General features: G+C 36.5%; 1 protein-coding gene across 9 annotated transcripts in view; it reads right to left on the reverse strand.

The window, feature by feature from the left end:
- The window catches only part of KHDRBS2 (KH RNA binding domain containing, signal transduction associated 2), a 340,503-nt gene that overhangs the window by 229,507 nt on the left and 88,542 nt on the right, over positions 1-22,454 (reverse strand). For all 9 annotated transcript variants that reach the window (XR_013181236.1, XR_013181235.1, XR_013181233.1 and 6 more), the window contains exon 3: positions 5,612-5,728. Coding sequence is in view for 1 of the 9 variants with exons in the window: in XM_054629453.2 (XP_054485428.1) it covers positions 5,612-5,728 (117 nt within the window). In the remaining 8 variants the exon portion in view is untranslated. The remainder of the gene's footprint in view (positions 1-5,611; positions 5,729-22,454) is intronic.

Raw genomic sequence — 22,454 nt, forward strand, 5'->3', positions numbered from 1 at the left:
AAGGCAAGCTGAGGGCCCAGTCCTGCTCTTGGTCATAAACCTGTTTGTGGGGTGAAATGTCTGTAAACTGCAAGGTGCTGTGTTTGTAGACATAAAAATACAAAGTCTTTACAACTTTTAAACACAAAAAAAGGAAAACCTAACAGAAAAATACAAAATGGGTGAGCAGCAATTAATGACTTAAAACTGCTATTGATGCTTCTAGCTGTGAGCTAGTATTCTAAATTAAATGCCACTCATTGCTCTCTGTTTCCCCTAGAGATTTTCCAGCTGAATATGATAAAAGAAATACTTCAAGGGAACAGAAATACTTGCCTAAGAAATTAACATTTCAGAGATTTTGCATAAAGTCCAAATCAAAATTCCCAGCAGGCTGGAAGTAAATCTAAAGGTTATATTTTAAAAAGCTAAATTGAGTTTTTACAGGAGTTCCCAAATTTCTACCTCCAACTCTAAGAGCTGAAACTGCTGGAAACTGGAAACACACTGAGCTAAACTACCATTGCCATAAGCCAGAGCAAAAACCTCACAGGCACAGGTGGAGTGGCACCAGTGTAAAATGTGGTGCAACCGACCACTAGGTGATTTTTGGTTGGTTTTGTTTTGTTTGGTTTTTTTTTTTTAACTTTCTAAAGTCTTTTGTAACCTCCTATTCTTGTTGAGAATGCTGACACTCTTACTTGGAAAAAATACTGCATATGTACCTTTACTGCATGACCTTAAACATTTTGACAGGCAGTGACACTCAACAGCTTTTAAAACTCTGACACTAAAGACAACACCTTTGATCTCACATTTCAGTGAAGCAACAGCATTGGGGAAGAATATAATGCAATTCTTAGACCACAACATCCTATAGACAAAACCTGCTACATTTTTCTTCCCTTTTGGGCTATCTGAGCATTAATTTATAACTTTTTTGAAAAAACAATGAAATCAAGAGAATCCTATTAAAGAACTTACTTTCCTCTATTAGAACACTATGCCCATGGTAGTCATGACCTAATGAAAAAACACATTGTGTTTCAAACCAAAAACCTATTGGGCATTACTCACATAACATATGGACTCAATCCTGTAAGATATTGAAACAGTTATTTAAAGGTTGCAGGACTTACCTCACAGGACTTAGAATTTGCAGGGAAGAGACCAGTGCACACTGCAACTACGGCATATTTTCAAAATCTTTTTTAACGCCATCACATAACCCAGCTGTTAAAAACCACTCTAAAGCAAACATGCTAATAATTGCATCTCAGTAGTTTCCCTGTGTGCTCATTTCAGATCTTTTTAGTTGCAAACAAACTCTTAATGCTAGGGTTTTTTTATAAAGAAAAGGTAATGAAACAAATTCTGTTTAACAGGGAAAGCTGTTGTCCAGTGACAGTGGACCTTGTTTGGAAAGCACTTAACCCACAGATTAAAGAAAGGCACACAGTTCAACTGCAATTTTCTCTTCTTTCCTTAAGAGCTAGTTTTAACAAAAACCACAACTTGAAAAAGGCAGCAGTTAAAAGTGCTCAGTAGCTGATAAAACACCGAATCACAGAAAAGTAGTTTATGAGGTTTTTCAAAGCTGCAGTGCAACTTTGTTCTCTAAGTTTTCATGTTTTATAGGAAGACATGAATCTTGAAAAACAGAATCCTTTCAATAGCCAGGACAAATGACATAACTTAGTGCAAGTTTAAGGTATGAGAGAAATGGGTAATAAACAGATAGTCTGAAGAATAGGAAATGGTGTTGACAGGATTTCTCTGGGTAAAAAAGTTTTAAATTGGAATGGCAATTATATCTGTTGCCATTGAGTTATGAATGGCTAAAGGAAGGCAGCACTGACTCCATGCTCAGAAGGCATAAAGCGAGCTTTATTAGGAGCTACACATATTTTATAGACAGGATCTTTTACCCAGAAGCTGATTGGTTCTTAAACAACACCCCTCACACCATTGGTTAATTTGGAATTACACCTTTTTTAAATATCTTTCCATACACATCACGTACAAACATTCCACATGTTCACAAACACCAGAGATTAGAATTTGAATTGTTTTAATTCTTTCTCTGAGCATTCTCCCAACTTTCCCCAGGATGATGCCAGGGACAGTTACCTGTTTCTCTCTCTGGCAGCATCCACATACATTAGTCTGCAGAAGATTTCATGCAAACACTGTGACTTACATTTTCCTTCATGTGTGTCTGACAGCTCATGTGCTATAGTAAAAGCCAATGTTTTAGCTTTTTTAAATCTAATAAATAACCTTGTTATGAGGACACAAATTTCCAAATTCTACTCTACGTAAGTAAAATGTGGTTCAAAAATGTGTTTGGAGCAAAGACAATGTGACCCCCTTTAGTTTAAATAACTGATCAGTCTTCCAACTGTCTTGCAGGTGATGAACAATGAGTTTTTAGGAAAAGATATGCAGGCTAAAAAACTATTTTTCATTTTTTTCAACAAAATGAAAAGTAACCAAAAATCTTTCTTTGTCTAACACTTAATATATTACTAAATCAAAATTCAAACATTCTATTGTTCTTAGGTTATTCTGCTCTTCCAAACAGATTCCTTTAGGTCACTTTTAAAATAAAAATGTTTTTAAAAATAGAAACAAACTACTGATGCAGTTATACTTGGGCATCTGTTCAGTAACATCTAACAAAACTTTATGTGACATACATCAGCTCTGTGGTGCTTTGTGCACAATTGGAGCTGTTCATAATAGACATTTTAGGTAAGCTGCATCACCTGTTCAACTTAATCTATCCTGTTCCCACACTGTAGGCACAGCAGACACTCAGAAATCTCAAGTCACTCTTAACAAATGTTCCCTGTTGCTCTGAAAGAAAACAGCCTAAAATCTTTAGCCTCTAAAATTTACCCACAAGTTTCTTTAAAGAAGATAAGGAAATTCTGAGGAACAGACAGACCTCTGTTGATATAATCCGCTTCTCAGACACAGAAACTCCCCCTCTGTAGGACCAAAATTACTGACTATAGCCAGAGCAGCTCATTGTTGAGCCAAAAACTTCCCTGTTGTCATTTTGGCACTAAAAAAACCTCAAATCAGCAGATCAGTTCTTTTTGAAGATTTAAGTATCTAGGTATCTAGGGCATAAATGTACTCAGCACTTTTCAGCAGAAATTCTGTTTCTGCTTCTCTGATGCAACTCAGCATGCAGCTGCAGCAGACTGGAGTGGAAAAGCACCCATGCCTGCAGTCTGTCTACAAACTGCTATGGCTCATGGCATAATATAGACAGCTTTAAGGAAATTCTAGCTTCTAGAGAGAAATTACATTGATTTTTCTTGAATACTCCTGCAAAACAAAGATCTATCAGCCAATATACATAAACTGATTTCTTTTATGGTTCAAAAAACCCATAAAAAGCCTCCAGACTTTGGTAATTTGTATTTAAATCAGTAAAAAAGTACTGCATAAATGATACTAGTGCACTTGTTTTTTGACAAGAAAACTGTTTTAACCAGAGCAAGTTGTATTTTCCTTAGCAATGTAGCAATTCACACCATTATTTATGCTCACAGTCAAACATATTTTCTTTACATTTTATCAGTATCTCAAACTAGAATAGCCTCTCTGAAATGCTAATTGTAACTATTACCCATCCCATGATTATTCTCACACTCTTTTGCCAGGAACTGGTAACAATGATGTACATGGATGAGAAAATTCCTACCTCTCACTGTAATTGCACAGGGATTTTGTTTTCTTTTGAGTCGGTAATGTCTAAATATGTCTAAATTGGTTTAAGATAAATTGCTTATGAGCCTTTCTCTACAGAAATTACTTTCATGACTGCTATATTTAATTCCAGTTTACCCTAGAACTTCATTTTTTTACACCAGTCTCATATGAATGAGTCTCCATGAAACTCATGCTCAATTTTAGATTATTCTTAAGGACTAAAAACCTTTTGAAGACATACTCAAATTCTGCTGACTTATTCATGAGTCAATGTAGTACCTGCCGTGCTGGCACTGTTTACTATGATCAGCTGAAAATGAAATTATATGATCAGAAGAGTGACCAATCTCAAAATCAGAAGTCTTAATCTGTCTATTATGTGTTTAAACTTGTTTACACTCCCCTGTCTGGGCAATTGATGCTCTCAGCAATAATAATCTGAGGGGGTGGCTGAGAGTGGAGCAACTGGGCATCAGATGTAGTACTGATGCAAATGACTGATGTTTAGCAGGACATACATTCTTTCATCCAAGGAAATATTTATGATTCCAGAAGTTAGACATGAGTAATTAAAATATTTTATCTGTCAATACTTGGAAATACAATCAGTAGTGTATTCAACATGTATTACCTTATAATCATAACTGAAGTGTCACTAAATGTCTGACTAAAATGTCATAAAGAAAACTCTGAAAAATTAAATATAATCTGTGTGCCTAATTTGTCTAGTTTGCAGGTTTATTTTTTTTAATATTGCAATTGCAGACCTCATAATGTCTATGTGATTGCTGATACACGTTACCAAGACCAAATAATGCCAACCCAAAAATCCTGATTGGTCTTTCCTTTCAGCATATTATTACTTTCATAATTTTAGCTACTGAGATTAATGACAGAGGTGACAGAAAGGAAAGAAGAATAATGCACAACATCACTAGAGGCTATATACAGTTAAAATACAGTGACATTAGGAGTCATTATTTCTGTGTTGACCATAATAGTGCTGTTCCATAGATTCTAAAAGACATCACAATTCAATCAGTACTTGTTCTTTGGGTCAAATATACATGAAAGCTTCCCTTATGTCCTGGTTTTAGCTGGGATAGGATTAGTTTTCTTCCTAGTAAATGGTACCCTGCTGTGTTTGGGATTTAGTATGACAATAATATTGATAACACACTAATGTTTGGGTTGTTGTTATGCAGTGCTTACCCCAATCCAAGGACTTTGGAGTGTCTCATGCTGTGCCAGTGAGGAGCTGCACAGGAAGCCAGGAGGGAGCAAAGCCAGGACAGCTGACCCAAACTGGCCAAAGGGATATTCCATACCACAGAGCATCATGTTCAGTTTATAAACTGGGTGGGGAACTGGTTGAGGAGGAGTAAGACTTACCTGCAAGTAATTACTTAGGGGCATTGACCAGGCTGTAATTCCAAACTTTTTTTCTCTTTATCTATAGTCCATTTTTAGACACACTTAAACAAAATGTCCACTTTGTTATCTTCTCCTAGAACTACGCCCTGAATAAATATCCAACATTTAAAAAAAACCCCACCTCTAAAGAAACAGAAAACAAAAGAGAAAACTCATTTATGTACACCAATATTAAAGCAGTAATAAATACAAGCTGCACTTTCACAGGAGAAACTCAAAACAAATGAACTTTAAACTGGTTTCTCTTTTAGGTGAATTACTTAAATAATAGTGATACTATAGCAACTGTGAAGGTCTAAGCAAGGTTGGCATAGCAAATTATGTAACTTGAAAAAAAACAAACTAGCCTTGGAGTCAAGAGTCTATTATAGGCCTTTTAATTGAGTCATTAATAAACAGACAGGCAATCTAAGTGTAACACCTAAAACAACATATGTTTCAACTAATTGCAACCAGAATACAGACACAGTACCTTAGCTTTATCCCTCATGGATCCTTTTCCCAGGATGGACATTTTTGCACCTGTTTCTTCTTGTAACCTCTTTAAAGAGTTTCCTCTTGGTCCAAGCAATTTCCCAACAAAATTGAACTAGAATGAAAGTAAGAGAACTCTTTTAGACCCACGGGTACTTTTCCAAAAGCTTAATAAACATGATGACTAAACAAGAAAATTTTACTTTCCTTTAAAAGAAATACTCCTACCTAGCTTTGAGCCTAATTGACAGAGATACAAGACTGGAGCAACAAGATATTAATTCATCTAGTGTGAAAGACTGTAAAAGCATTCATGGTTTATTTGAACCCTGGGAGGCTCCTCTCTAGGACTGACAGGCCAGTGGCTGCTGGGTTTAGTGAACTGCTAAACAAGGTATTTGCTCATGAGATGGTACTGGAGAAACTCAGACAATGCCTAGGTTCTTTCCCAAGTTATCCAGCTTTACTTGCCAGTAATATATCCTGCAAAGTCAGAGCTTTAGATAGATTTTTAGGACTTGATGCTTCACACATCGACTTGAAAGTAAATGCTGTTTTGTGTACTGGCTTCAAACCCGTTTTGCCAGCACCAGAACAAATGACAATCAACAGATGGTGGTAGATATTCAAGGGCATTTTCTAAAATGAACACAGCTTTGTTTGCCACACTGCTAATATTCCTAAACACTGCACACTTCACATATAGCAGTTTTTTCTGAAGAGGAGAGATGTCTACAGGAAAATCAGAAGACAGAACAATAAATAAATGAGGTGTTAATATCATGTCCACACAAAGAAGCAAAAAGGCAGGAGTCTATTAAGTAATATGTTTATTCTGTAATCAATAGTCTCTTCATTTATTTTTTTTTATTATTTCCAACATCTTTTAAAAATGCTATGATATGTGGTATTCAGAAGCTGACTGGACATCATCAGCACTTGCTTAAGATGTTTTGGAATTATGTTCAAGTCTGAACAGACAGTATTCTGGTCTGGCTGTCAACAAAGAATAAGCTCCACCAAAGCAAGAGGGATGTCACTGTATCAGCACTTCCTTGGTTTTGTTTCAGAGAAAAAGAACATGACATTAAGAAATATCAATCACAAAAATGTCGCTGTCAAAAATACACACAAAAGTCTATAAGGATGTTATAATATACGTTGTTTTGCACTACCTTCTATTTTAAAAATGAAAAAATGTGGAAATATTCTTGTTTTCACTTTAACCAGCAAGAATGTAACAACACAAATGCATCAGCTATGTTAGAAACACCCAAACGCTGAATCACGCCAGATGCTCCAAATCCCAAGCTCGCTATTAGCCCAGTGTCTTAATTAAAAATAATTTTTAACTTCTTTCAAATACTGGTTAAGCTATCTAAGAAAACAGTATGTAATCACAGGGAAAATAAGTATGTACAGTAAAATCTACTGCCACCTAAACCAAAAGATAATGTGCCCATGGGGGAAGTAGTAAGTGGTAAGATTTTCAGGAAAATTTAGCATGATTTGAAGCTCCAAAACCAGATTTTTCAAGCTGGTGTATTTTTACTTTTTTCCAAGTCTACCTGTTGATTTAATTAAAAGGTATCAGCTCTTCAAAATAGGGCTTGATTTCCAGTCAATGTCCCAGTCAATGTATCAACAATCCTATGTCTTCCAACTGTTGCTCAGCCTCTTCCAGGGAAAACCTAGCTTGGAAGAAGTTGTTGGCTTCCAATTGATTATTCAATTTTGTATGAAAATAAACCAAACAATGAGGAAGAAATGGCAAGAACTGAACTTTAATACTAGATAGTAAGACACAATCTATTGATAGAAATAAGATTTGAAAAATCACCCATTTATATACCCATGTGTAAGGTTTATTAGGGATGGCTGAGCAAACAGCAGAGCTTTTGCTTCTCTCCAGGGACCCTCTTACCTGCAGAAGGGAGGGTGCCACAAGTTACATCATCAAATCTTTTGTGACACTTACAGATCATCAATCAGACAAGAACCATGTCCTGCTGCATCCTTTCAGTGTTTCTTAGTATTAAGAAAAGTTACTCCTTCAAAGGTTAAAGAACTGTAACATTATGTAACTTTGGAGGAAACTATGAGAAGACCAACCAAAGCTTGACTACATTTGTTCTCTGAATGGAATGAAACTATTAAATTACACTTTGTGAAGATTTATGTTGACCATTTATATTTAAGCACTTCATAAACTGTATAATCATTACCTTGACATATTGCTGCAAAGGAGCAGTATGGCCAGCATAGACCACGTTATGTGCTAAGTGGATTTTAATCACTTCACAGGAAATAAGTGGCTGGGGATTTTAACTCTATTGATTATGAAGCAGACAGACACTCACATTTCATCCACTATCTACAAAACATGTATGAGGAAGGAAGCAGTTATTTACAACTAAAAAACTGATTTGCTTTAAGTTTGGTTTTGTCTAAAATTGCAGAAAAGCCTTGGCACTGTATCTGGCATCCTACTGTTATACTCAGTCTTCCAAGCATGTCTGAAGCCACTGGATATCCTCAGCACAATCTATAATCCCAAAACTGCCCAAGGTCTGAAAATACTGGTAGAGTAACTTTGACCCAGTAACTTGTGAAAAATTATATACTTTATGTTCACATATAGGTAAAAGAAGCACATAGGAAAGAGGATGTTTCAGTGAACAGCCCAAAATGTAGGAAATCTGAAACACAACTTAATTTCTCTTTTTTTTTTTTTTTTAATGAAGATATGCTGGGCAGAACCAATTTTAATACTGGAAATTTTAGGTTCCAGTTACAGCCACATGCACACACACACAACCTGAGCACAGAGACAGTGAAGGAAAATGTGGAAACTCAGGCAGTTGGACTGTATATAATGGTGAGCCTTGCCCACAAACACACATTCGTGGTACAGCAGCTGTAACTGCAAATCTTATTCTGCAATCTCAGATCCAATCCAATTCTGCCATGCGTAAAATTTTCTCCAAATAATAGCAGCTCTAAGTCTCTGGGATAATATCTGATCATATTAGGAGAGGATAGCTAAGAAATGCTGACATACAGAAGAGAGAGTATTAAAAGAAAGCTTTCACTGCTGGGGAGCAAACAAACTTCCATTTCAAAAATTTTGTTGTGTTTCTAGATGTTCCTATAGGTGGCTGAACTTTTCAATCATGTTTATGAACATGATGAACAAGCTAGGCTTTCTAGCTTGCAGAAACCCTTCCTGGTTTATGGCAGAGATATTTTATATTATTTTCTCAGATTTTTTTATCATTTGTCTGGGGGAGATGATGCATGTCTTCAGGGGAAAATGATCAGGTGAAAGCAGGGGATGCTTTACTTATAATCAAATGTATGATGTTTTGTGTATCAACAACTGTGGAATAAACCTTCTCCTCTGCAAAATAAAACCTGACAGAGAATACAGCTCAATAGATCTTTCCTTTATCTACAGCCAGTATCTCCAAAATCTTCCCCAACTAATATATACATGCAGTTTCAGAAGATTTATCTGCATCCTGATTACTTTCACACTTCACACAAGCAATCAGACAGTAAAGTGCCCAAACCAAAGCTCTGGCTCCCCAGTTTTCATCAAAAGTTTTTGTTCCAGCTACCTCAGGATAACATACCACAGGTATAACAAATCTAAGGGATAGTTTAGCATCAGCATTCAAGCCTCAAGCTAAGTACAATGACTGGTAGAAAATGCATGTTTACATTTAGAAGAAAATTTGTTTCCCTAATTGATGCAGCCTGAATACATTTCTACTAGAACTATAACACTTCTTACTTTGTAAAATCTAATTTAATAGGGTTTTACAACCAGAATCAAGGAATATGCTTACCATTCAAAAAACAAGTTTGTGTCAGTGAGTGTCTCTATTTTATACACAGATCAGTGTTCAGAGCAGTAACAAAAGCTAGATAAATAACGAATGGGATAAGACAAATGTTTCCAGCTGTAAGATAATGCAGAACAAAGCCCTGAACTGGGAGAAGAAATTAATTTCTTCTAGAAGCAGCAAACCAAAAATAGCCCTGGCTTGACAACATGAAACAGGTTTATTATTTCTCAGTTCTTTGTTCACCATTGCTATCAGTTCCTTTGTGGAGAGACAAAGTGTATTCCATTTTCAGAGCTATTTATCCTCATGAAATCCTGTCCTTATTCATGGAGAGCAGGATGGGGGTAAGGGTGGGGAAGAATCCTTCTAAATTCCATCCTGTTCTCAGGAAAAGTGGAGAAGACCAAGACAGCCACATCTGAATGAAACCTTACTGTTTGAGACCTGCCTATAATTAAGGTCCTTTTCTAGGACTTCTGACAGCTCATTAAATTTAGAACAGCATTAATTTTAAAAGTATCTCATGTTTTGTTATGCACAAGGGACTTCATGTTAAGGAAGTACTGGACTACTATGAACGCAAATTTTATTTTTCTCAACATTTTGTAAGCATTGCATTGCAATGCCTGTAATAATGCTTTAACTTTTGGTCAGCCCTGAATTGGTCAGGCATTTGGACTGAGCATTGTAGTTCTTATCCTACTGGAACTATTCTACTGTGGCAAATGGAGAGATAGAAACTTCCGCAGACACAGAAGGGTTTGATTTGCAGCCTTGGAAGAAGCTTGGATTGATGCAAAATTAAAGTACACAGACATTAGGGAGAAAAATTATAAAATTACATTTCTATAGTTGTAAGTAAGAATATGCCTTAAGTAAGTGAGAAACTGTATTGATAAGATGGTGAAGGGTTTATAATGTAGGTGTGTAATTGTATAGAGAAGCTAAGAGTTCAGATGTTCTAATAGAAGCATATGTGTGTATGTGTGAGAGTAGCCCAGTGGATAAAAGTGTCCACACAGTGCAGTAGAAGTAAGTAAAGGTGATAGGTTAGAACAGCAAAATAAACTTTGTAGCAAGTGTCCATTGGAAACTATATATTGTCTTGTCATGAAGAACTTGTTACCATTTCGAGCTATGGCCAAATGCTTGCTCTCTTAAACCTCATGGCCTCTGAGACTGATGTTTATCTGAGGAGCAATAAATCAGTTCTAGCCTGACTGTGGTCCCAACCCTTCATTAAAAGTGGTGATAATAATATTCTATTCTATTCTATTCTATTCTATTCTATTCTATTCTATTCTATTCTATTCTATTTCTGTTCCGTTCCATTCCATTCCATTCCATTCCATTCCATTCCATTCCTCAGCAGATTCTGCAGAGTCCAGTTTGTCTCCCTCTATATGTAGCTGCTTACCCTGTTCAATACCTAGTACTTCTTGGCTTTAACAAAATGAATTTAGTGCTCCAGATAAGCATGCAACATTATTTTTTTACTACAGCTATGTCATGTGATGCTTGCTGTCTCTTGTAGAAGAGCTTCCGAGACACCTGTTTGGTAGGACTGAGCCTTGCAGGGCTCTACCTTAGCAGGGCATGTCAGGAGAGAGCAAACACCAGAAGCAGAAAATGAATGTACCCTGGAGATCTACTCCAAAGAAAATGTGCTACTGCTTTCTTATAGCCTTGTACCAGAGAAATGTTTTTGCAGCGGTCCCAAAACCAAAGGAGAAATGGAGAAACTGCGCTTTCCTACAGAGCTCACTGGGTCTCATCCCTCTGTTATGCTTTGAACAATAACCCAGTGCTGGGCCCATGCACAGAAAAACTAAATGTTCAAAGGCAAAATACAGCTTCTTGAAAACTCCAGGCCAAATTAATTTCAGGTTTAAATCAGTGGAATTGCTTCAAGAATAAATTAAATCTGATTAACAAAGTTAGAATTATTAAAGTTACTGTGACTAGATTTACCTAAGAAATAAATGGGGTTTTATTACACCTTTTTTTATCTTGAGAAGTGCTGGGAACTCATATTTATGGTGTGCTAGAAGAAGATGCTGCAATACTTGTCTGGCTATTTACTAGCTCATTGCAAGCATCTAAATCTACAGTGAAAATAGATTTTTGGCATAACTCCATGAAACAGATGGTCAGCAACTCCAGACAAAAATCTTCTACATAGAAGTCTACACTGACATAGGAAAAATATCTCCTCACTTTTCACTTTTAGCAATCTTCTCTCAGAATTCTGGTAACAAGTTGTGGCATTCATATAAAGCAATTTAAATAAGCCTTAAAATGAAAATAAATTTTGTGATAAAAAGAAAAAAATTGGTGTCTGATATACCCTTATTCAGTTAAACTTTCTTAAGTCAGAAAAATTTGAATGGCTCTTTCTCTAATACATGCATTAGTGGTGTCATTTATTAAAATCTGCTAATCTGTAAAATACCCAAGCATTTTATTTTATGTGGTTCTGCTTTTAAACCTAAGGTGAGGTAATTGAGGAAAAGCCAAGGAACAAATTAAAGTTGTGCATCTATATTAAATCCTTAATTAACAAGTTGTTAATTGCAAAGGTTTTATTATTTAGTTGCAGAAGTATCCAGAGGGACTCATTGTACCAGACAGTGCACAGCCATGCAGGAAGACATGATCTTGACCCTACAGAGCTGTCAAGTATGTCTGAAAAACCCAAACCAGACCTTACTGAATGTATGTAGCAACTATTGCTTATTTGGATTGTGAGGAAGTGACTGCTGAAACCACTGCTATTAAAATCATCAGGCTCAGATATCAGAGAGTATTCATACTCAAAGTGCAGCAGCACCAGCTTCTGCTGGCAGAAAGACAACACCAGAGTCTGCTTTTTGCAACTCAGACATGAGAAAGAGGATCCTAATGTTCAAGGCAAGGCTGGATGGGGCTCTCAGCAACCTGGTCTGGTGGAAGATGCCCCTGCCCCACAGCCAGGGTGACTGGAACCAGGTGATCTTTAAGGTCCCCTCCAACTCAAACAATTCTACAACTCTATATCCCACTTTGGCTTTGTCTTTCTCCTGCAACCTGGATTATTACACTGCTCTTCCTAAGGGTGTCCCTGTTTGTCCGGCCCAGCTGGGGCAGTGGTGAAGGCTGAGGGCCAACAGGAATGGTTCTCAGGCTTCTTGAGCCTGTGCTGGGGAGAGGTGAAAGATTTCAGCAAACTGGCCACCAGCCAGAGGTCCTGACTGATCCCAACCCACACCTCTAAAAGTAAGGAAATTCTTTGATGGCTCACTGCTCCCTGCTGGGAAACTATGCAAGCAGAGCAGTGTTTTTAAAAACTGCAGAGTATGCTGAGCTAAACATGTCTTTCCCTTGTACTGGATTTGTATTTTATTGAATGAAGGGCAAGAGGATTCTTTAGGACACAAAGTCACCTGGCTTTTAACATTCATTCTAGCCAAGCTTGAAGTAGTCAAATTTTACCACTTAGGGGAAAATCAAATACAAAGTAAGTAATAAGGAATTCCTGGAACTATGTGTCTGAGACTGGCTCATTTGGAAGACATTACCTAAAATGGTATTTATACAAATGCCAACAATTTAGGCTGCAGAAGTGCACCACTGAGCTTTTTCCAAAGTGCACAAAGAAGTTGATAATGAACATACTCACAGGTATAGAAATAGGTACCAAGACTACAACACTTAAAAGCACAATCAACATTTGGCTAATTGGGCTTATTACTCCCACAGATACACAATTTACCGGTCACAGTAATAAACACCATCTGCTCTTTGCTAACTGGCAGCAACCTAACAACTTTTTTCTAACTTGAAGAGTTTGTAATGTTAAAGAATATCTAAAGAAGTAGTAGTACAGTGGGACTTTCATGCACATCATCTTACTCTTACTGAACTGAATATGATTTCCTATTATGTGAAAGATTTCTCTTTGCCAGATGATATGTTTCCCAAGATAAGCTCTGAGTCAACAAGAAACAGGGTAAGTTAGGGTTGAATACTCAACCATAAAAATAATGTATCTTTCCCATGTGTGTTAGTGGACTACTCAAATGTAGCATAAAACACAAATTTCTGATCAGTCAAGGAAATATAACAACAGTTAATTTGGACCCACTGTGTTAATGGACTGATTTAACATACATGCATATAGTATCTCATTTTGTAGACACCATTGTATTAAATCACAAATGGTTTATGTTAATATAATTAAAAACTGTTAGTCAACTTGATTTTGCCTTTTGCTATTAAAGTAATTATACTTACAACAGCATTTAAGTATCAATTTACATATACTGAGCACTATGCAAACAATTTTATTGTCAAGTCACATCCATAATCAAAGCAAAGCATTACTTTAAAGCAACTGACATATGCAAACCACATAGTTCTGTGAAAATTAAACAAGCCTGTGAAATCACTCCAAAATATTTTATGAAACTCTGGTTCCTTCACCTTCCCCTGCTGCATTTTCTACACCTGTTTTTTGTTTTGTTTTTTTTTTTTTTTCTTTGTTACTAAGGGCAAATTCAAGAAGATTTTTTTTTTCTTCCTTCCATCTCATTATCTTCTACTATCATTAGAGAAGAAAACCAAGTATCCTTCAAGATTTTTTAATGAGGTCTTGGCTGATCTGAGATGGTAATGCAAAGAAATATCTGAAGAGGAGCAAAGCATTCCAAAATAACATTGACAGGAGGAAACAGTTAATACACTTAATTCAAGGACTCAAACTGCTGTTGAATTCTGTTCCCAAAGAGCTCAGGTAAGACATCTGTCTGATCTCAACTATAAATTCAGGTGAAAATTATAGAAATTTAAGAGAACAGACATTGTGCTCGGTTTGTCCATTCAGTCAGATGTGACAGGACAGAATACAAACTGGGACAAGGCAGGATAAATACCATTAAATAAATCGCCATTGTTCATGAGCTGATTCTCAAAAGACACCTCCTGTACCAATCTGTCCAAAGAGCACATTGCACACTAAACTGAATAAACTCTTTCCTAATTTTTTTTTTTTTTCTCACAGTGATGAGCTTATGGAAAGAAAACAGCCAGCATTACCTCCATTATTGGGCAGAGAGCTTTCCATTGGTTTATATAGGTAATATACTGGGCCCACAAAGAGCATGTCCATTCTCCAAACTGGAACTGCCCCAGCTTGCATTTTAACATGCAGACCAGGGGACCTGCAGAGCCTCCTCCTCCACAGCACACAGGGCTAATTGCAGTAGTAGAAATCAAATGGAGCTGATACCTGATTTTACATTTCATTTAACTCCGCTGATTGCAACCCCAAATTTAAAATATATAGAGTAATTCCTCTGTAGTTTGATAGCAATGCAACAGATTTGCTAACTGTAAAGAATCAATCGCTGTGCTAAATAAGGATACAACAAGACTTCTTCCCCCCATTATTTTTGGTTGTTGGAGAGGGTCCAGAGAAGGCCATGAAGAAGATCAGGGAACTGGAGCACCTCTCCTGTGAAGAGAGGATGAGAGAGCTGGGGTTGCTCAGACTAGAGAAGAGAGGGCCCTGGGGAGACCTCAGAGCAGCATTCAAGCTCCTGAAGGGACCCTACAAGAGAGATGGAGAGGGACTGTTTACACAGGCACAGAGTGACAGGACAAGGTGGAATGGCTTCAGACTGAAAGAGGGTAGATTAAGATCAGATATAAGGAAGAATTCTTCACTGTGAGGGTGGTGAGGCAATGGAACAGGTTGCCCAGAGAAGCTGTGGATGCATCATCCCTGGCTGTGTTTGAGGCCAGGCTGGATGAGGCCCTGAGCAATCTGATCAAGTGAAATGTGTCCCTGCCCAGCAGGTGGGTTGGAACTTTAAGGTCTCTTCCAACCCAAACCATTCTCTGATCCCATGATTCTATGATTTGTAAATGTTCATAATTTGCCAAGTTGAAAGCTGATAGCACTCTCTATTTGCAATTCAGAATATCTATTCATTCTCTTTAAAAGAAATAGAAATCACAGAGTTTTAGAGTATTTGAGCATCAAAAGAATCCAAAAACCTGAGACTCATTTGTAATACTCTGCTGATGGTATTCCTTTGCAAGCAACATAACCGTGCTTCAAACTTCATTAATGTAGCACAGAAAAAAGAACTTGCAGGACAACACCTTGAAAGACCAAGACATACAGTACGTGACAAATGAGATGGCAAGCATGAGCTGGAAGGCCTGAGTGCCTTTGAATAATGCAGGCTGTAATACCCAACACTCTTGCCATTGCCACACAAAAACTCCTGGGTGAACAAAACTGTGGTTTGGATGCCCCTGCCTGATAATATATTAAATGATCTGCTGGTTTTTTCACTTACACCTTTTTTTTTTTTAATTCTCGCACCCCAGGCTCAGATCTGATTCACACTTAAAAGAATATTATAGAAGTAATATTGAATTCTCTAACATAAGATTTAGAAATGCCTCAGGTGTATTTCATAACCATCTGACTTTACCTTAATATTTATTCCATCATAATTAACTTGCTTTAGCACATCTACAACCTTCAAGAAGGATGAACATGTTTGTAAAATACATATTAAAGAGAGCCACCAATATGAAGGCAGTGAATATTTTCAATTCACCTTGTCAAGACATTATGTCCCAAGCTCCAGTTGTCAAGGGAGCTGGGAGTGCTCTGCTGGAAGGGTTAAAGTGACACAGCCATACCTAAATAACAGATTTGGTATCTAGGAAGATGGTTCAGGATTTGAAACTCACTTTCACAGTAGCACCTGACCAAGTTGTGAGACTCGTGTCTATGGACTGAATTTCAAGCACATCAGTCCCATTTCCACACCCTTCTCTGCCTGGAGCTGCCATTCACCTCCAGTTCAACTGCCTCATTCATTCATTCAGTAACTGTGTGAACTCTGGGATCTCATACACATTTACATTTACAAAAAGTCACAAATTCCAGGTCTGGAGCTCAATGTCTAGGTCTTGCAATGAACAAAAGAACAAATTCTAGTCCTCTTGGGAACCTTCATCTTCCAGTACTTTTTCATATTTCTCCAGGAAATCACTGCATTCAAATGTTACAAATGAGGAAATGTTTTGATTTGCAACCCCCAACATTTACACTCCCTTTGTGTCTGCAAATGCAATAGGTACTGAAATGAACTAAAACAATGAGAGCAAATATGTGACAAAACCATGTGAAACAATAAGGAAAATTAACTTCCAACAGACACTGAGGGGAAATGTAATTGCAAGTTTACGTGGAACATTATATTCTGTGTAAATCTCAAAAGTGCTTTGAAGCTTTTTTTGATAAAGCTTTTTTTGATAAAGACTATATATGTCTCAAACATTTAGATTATAGCAAAGTAGAGGAAGCAAACTGATATATTCTTAAAGGTAAAATCTAAAGATTTGTTCCATGTATAATTTACGGGCAATGTTTTCCCACTGCAAATTCATTTCCAAAACAATTCTACTCCCCTTAAAACTGAATACACCTGTAAATAATATTGCACCAAAATAAGAACAAACCAGTGCACTTCAACCTGCAGCAACAATGAAATCAATGGACAACTACTCACTCATGTAATCTTCTCCACTTAAACACTAAACAATGATGCTGACAACCAAGCAAATGCATCCTCACACTGACAGCACAATCCTCCAAAATCACAAAGTGGTATATCTACCTACATCACTAGATTAATATGACAAGCTGCTTTATAAGAAGATTATTTGTTTTAAAATCAGTGCATAACATCAAATTTCATGTAAAACATTTAAATTCATAGGGATTTTTCTCAGATGACAACTTTCACCCTTGCCATGTCTTCTCTTATGCCATGTGGCATTCTGCATTTTTTTGTAATTACAACAGAAAATGGCTATTTCTGAGTCTATTGTAGAAGTGTAATTTCCAAACTAAGTTTTTTCAAATGCTTGTAGATGCGGAGTATAGGCATTACATGTTTGGTTATTCTAAGACCTGTACATCACCCACTTAAAATAATGCAAGCAGATGTCTCATTAATCTTTAGCAAATACAAAAGAAACTAACTCCATGCTTGTTAATAAACATGGATGCCCAAATCCTAAATGGACTTTCAGCTGATGAATTCCAGTGTCACAGCAGTCAAGCCTGGTGAGCCTAGAACTCCATATTCTCTCAGAAATGGAGAGAATATGGCATTCTATATAAATACTCTATAGAGTATTTATAAGCATGACGTGGACAAAGAGCTGAACTGGTGGCTCTGAGAAGTGCATCCCATATGTCTGTGCAGATTCCAGAGACACACTAGTGACAGCAATTTGCAGTCCTTGCATTAAAAAGAGAAACACACAAGGGACACAGGACAGAACTTCCAGAGACAAAATTCTCAGGTCATTTGAGAGCCAAAAGCTGCGACCTGCACGGCTGCAGCCTTTGCCACACCCTCACTGTGGCATGGGCAGACTCAGAGAGAAGGGGATGCTCTGGGGCAAAGCCACAGCCACAGCAGTGTCAGGAGGAAGAGCTGGGAGACACCTGGAACTGAGGCCATGTGCAGGATAGGAAGAGGCTGTACAAAAACGAAAAGACCTCCTTTGGAGTACAAGGGATCTAGCTGTGGGTATGCCTAAAAATCGAAGAGATGACATATGCAGGGTATGGAATTATAATAAACTCAATTATTAAATTCAAGAAGAAGATCTTTTTAAAATCCAACACTGTATTTAAATAAGGAAAACAAAAATGATCATAAACGATCAGCCTAAAAAAAACAAAGTAGAGTTTACACAAAACGAGTAAAATAAAACTTTGAGGAACAACTTGAAAAAGTATAAAAAAAGAAAACAAAATAGTATTCAGAGATTTGGAAGCCAGACAGAGAGCTGGTAGGGCTAACAGATGTTCAAGCTATAAAAGGAGGATTCATGAAAAATGAGGTCAGAACACAAAAATAAAATACCTTTGCTCCATCTGGGTTCATAATAGAGGAAACTATGACAGGTGGTTGGGAGGAAGACAGTGCAATAAAAATTTTCTAAGAACTTCTGATTAAATTACTACAAATCAAAATAAACAATGCACTTAGTGAACAATAAAATAAATACATTAGATAGGTAAAGGGCTGAGAGGTGGCTATTTTAAAGGGAAATAATTTCTCAGGCATCTATGAGTGTTCTCTAAACAACAAACTAACCTGGACTAGGCTAGAAAGTAAACTGATAATCAGATATCTGATTCCCAAAAGACCAGGATGATGTGGTGTTAGAAGGAAGGACCTCTGATGGAAACATAAAATGTGTTTAAACACTCGTGAACATTTGTAGGAAATCATCAGTCTTCACACTGGAAGGAAGGAATTAGATGAGCCTTTCAGAGATCCAGTAGGAGACTGAAGCCAGGGAAAGCAAGGAACAGTGAGAAAACAGACTTTACTGATGATGCTAAGCTAAATCAAGGTTCTGAAGGTTGGACTGGCTATAAAAAACTACATCTGTGATCGTGTTCACAGGGGTCTTAGGATGAGGGAAGAGACGAGGATTTGACTCCATGTTTCAGAAGGCTTGATTTATTATTTTATTATATATATTATATCAAAACTATACTAAAAGAATAGAAGAAAGGATTTTATCAGAAGGCTAGCTAAGAATAGAAAAAGAAGGAATGATAGCAAAGGCTTGTGGCTCGGACTCTCTGTCCAAGCCAGCTGACTGTGATTGGCCATTAATTACAAACAACTGCATGAGACCAATCACAGATCCACCTGCTGCATTCCACAGCAGCAGATAACCATTGGTTACATTTTGCTCCTGAAGCCTCTCAGCTTCTCAGGAGGAAAAATCCTAAAGAAAGGATTTTTCATAAAAGATGTCTGTGACATACATCTTATGACACTTGGTGATAAAATTACAGCTGAAATACCATGTAAATAAATGTAAAAACATTAAAACACACTCCACCTTTACAAACAAAATGATTTGCTGATTCTAAGTCCTTGGAAATTGTATCAGGAAAAATAACAGCTCAGGGGAAAACAAGAGACCCTTGCAAGCAGCATTCTCAGAACCAGCACAAGAAAGCTTGCTGCACAGGAATCCTCCTGATTTGAGTTTTAAGGATTGACCAGAAGATTCACCAGAAGAAATTACCCTGAGCTCAGGATAGCCTTGGCAATTTGGGGTCATATTCTGGAGTTGTATCTCTGCATACTTTGACTCCACTCCATTTTGATTTTAGTCACAGTTTCCATTTTGGTTTTTGGTCACTGCTGGAAGAGCTAAACGACAGCATAAGTCATGCAGGAAATGTATTATAATGTCATTTGCAATATTTTGCAGGAGTTTGAAATAGTCAGAGATAGTGAAGCAAGTATTACCATCTTTTTATAGATCAATGCTATGTTCATTCAGTGTCCTGTCACCAAAATACTATGCAAAAAGTATTAGAAAAAAACAAAACACGCCAGAATTCTGTTCATACTGTATTATACTGCAAAATTAATTATATTTTTATGCAAACTTTTATTTTGAGATACAATATTACACTCTATACATTAGGCATACATAATTCTTGTATTTTAGTTTGAACATAACTGACTAAAATTTATTAAAAATATATTTTTGAAGTACACTTTGATCCAAATATTAAGCTCTAAAAGATGCACTTGTGGCAGCACTCTGGAGTCATACCTAGAGATTCTGTTCAGATGCATGGACAGCAATTTATAAAAGTGATGGCAATTAAATACATTATATTCTTCATTTAAATAAATTATCATCTCTGAAAAATTAACTGCAATTCATCTATGGTGGCATGTTTTCTTCTCCTATTCAGGAAGAGGTATCAACGTGCATTTTTTTACTTCATCCAGACAGAATATGACAAATAAATAAATTCCTTGAGTTTCTTCATACTGTAACATATAAAAATAGGCTGAAGGCCTAATCCTTCTCCTCTATTTGTCCAGGAATTTTCACATTTTTAGGACTAAGAAATGGATGCAATGTAATTAATAAGGATGTCACAGAATCATTACTCAACAGTCTGGTTCTCATACAACTCACACTTGGTCTGCTTCAGATGGAAAAGCACAAGGAGAATGAAGAATGGGGTTCTCTCTGTTTTTTCCTACTGATTTACTGAAACCGCAGTGATCAATGATCTGATGTATTCTTTATAAGAATTAATCTAAAAAAGGTTATTATTCATCTCTTGCAACCTTGATTTTAAAATATAGCACTTTATAGCCTTCCAGTGTAGATTCAGTCCTAGTAGCTAAATTGAAAGTCATATAATTGTGAAACAGCCTTTTCAAGCAGTAACATTAAAATTCCTTTTTTACTTTGTCACTGAAATGCATCAAATTTATTTACAATATGACAAAATTGACCAGGACAGTCTGAATAGGTGAAAACGTATTTGCTATAAGATCCAGAGATCAAGGTTCATCTGTAAAATATTTTTTTTAGTACTTATTCTATCTTTATAGAGTTTTGAGGCACTTATAAGCCATAGGCATGAGGTACTTGGCAAACTCCTGAAAAATTATTTTTGAGAGGTGGTTTTAAAGTGATGAAGAACTATCTATTATTAACATTAAAGCAAACAAACTGGTTTATATAAAATTAGAAGACATGGAGAAGATAAGAAATCAGTCAAAAAGAAAGTGAGTCAGAGATGTTTACAGCTCAGGATTTATGGAAAGTCATCAGAAAACATGGCAAAATATTCTTTTACTATCACAATTACTGTTAATTTGCACAATCTGAGTCTACTGCATATTTTGGAAAAAAATGTATGTCATTACATAAAATTAATGAAACATTCAGTGTACTCAGTTTCTCCTGATTTTCATATAAATGGTTTCAAAGTGCTCTTGTAAACTGCTCAATGACAACTTTCACAGCTAATCAATATTTTTTGTTTTATAATAAAAGAGGTTTTTTAAATACCCTTGTCAGTAGAACCATATGTATACAAATAAGTCCTTGTATCTTAAATTAACTCCATCAAACATTCTTTACTGTAACCTCTCATTTTTTTATAAGCAGAGCACAGTCCCCATTGACCTGAAAACTAGAAGTAATCCATGTGCCAATGTCTCCAAGCAAAATTTAGTACAGCACCTCTGAAAACAAATCAAGCTCTAAGCAGAAACAGTAATTTGTAAGGAACTATAAATACCTTCACATTCTATACAGAATGGTTCCTTATAACTGACATTTCCCTGTACTACTAGGAAAATACAAGCCAGAAAAAAATATTGATTAAAAAGATATTGGGCAAGTTTCCCCTTTCAAGTGTTTTCTTTCTTAGCTCTTTGTTTTAGCCTGTATCACTAACAGTTCTACCACCTTTAGTTAATTACTATGAATCCTTACTTGTTTAAAGTGTCTGTACACATCTAATCAGATCAGTTTCTTCTCAGATGACATGGCATTTTTCAATCCCATTATCCCATTAAAATAAAAAATGTCCACTACCTATTTAAAGTATTAAGATAGATTACTATTTAGGAAAAAATTCAGAAATAAAGAATCTGCTCTAGCCTTGCCAAACAATTTATTTCTGTTTAAATACATTTCTTGTACTTTGGCACAGTCAAAATTACCTCATATAGATATATCCAAAAGTAATAAATTACCAGGACTTTGTGAAATTTATTATAGTGGGGAGCAATGTCCCAAAGGAAATAGTGTATGAACCATAAACCACAGAATTAACAACTTTAAACTGACTAAAATATACATTATACATATGCAACAAAGGACTGTTCTCCATGTTTCAAATATTCATGTTGCTGCATTACAGCTCATTTAATTCAAAATAATTGCACTGCAGTGACCCTGCTGTCATTTGGATTATGTGCCTGCACAGATTTGAAGAACCCATTTCCATTTCTCCACTCTAGCACAAGCAGGCAGACAAATTGCTCTCGGTTCCACGGTCAAGCCGCTCTTGCTTCTGCTCGGACTTTGGAAATTATGAAAGCACCGAGCAGAGGGTGTTGC

Source organism: Agelaius phoeniceus, chromosome 3 (assembly GCF_051311805.1).
Source record: "Agelaius phoeniceus isolate bAgePho1 chromosome 3, bAgePho1.hap1, whole genome shotgun sequence".
Lineage (NCBI taxonomy): Eukaryota > Metazoa > Chordata > Aves > Passeriformes > Icteridae > Agelaius > Agelaius phoeniceus.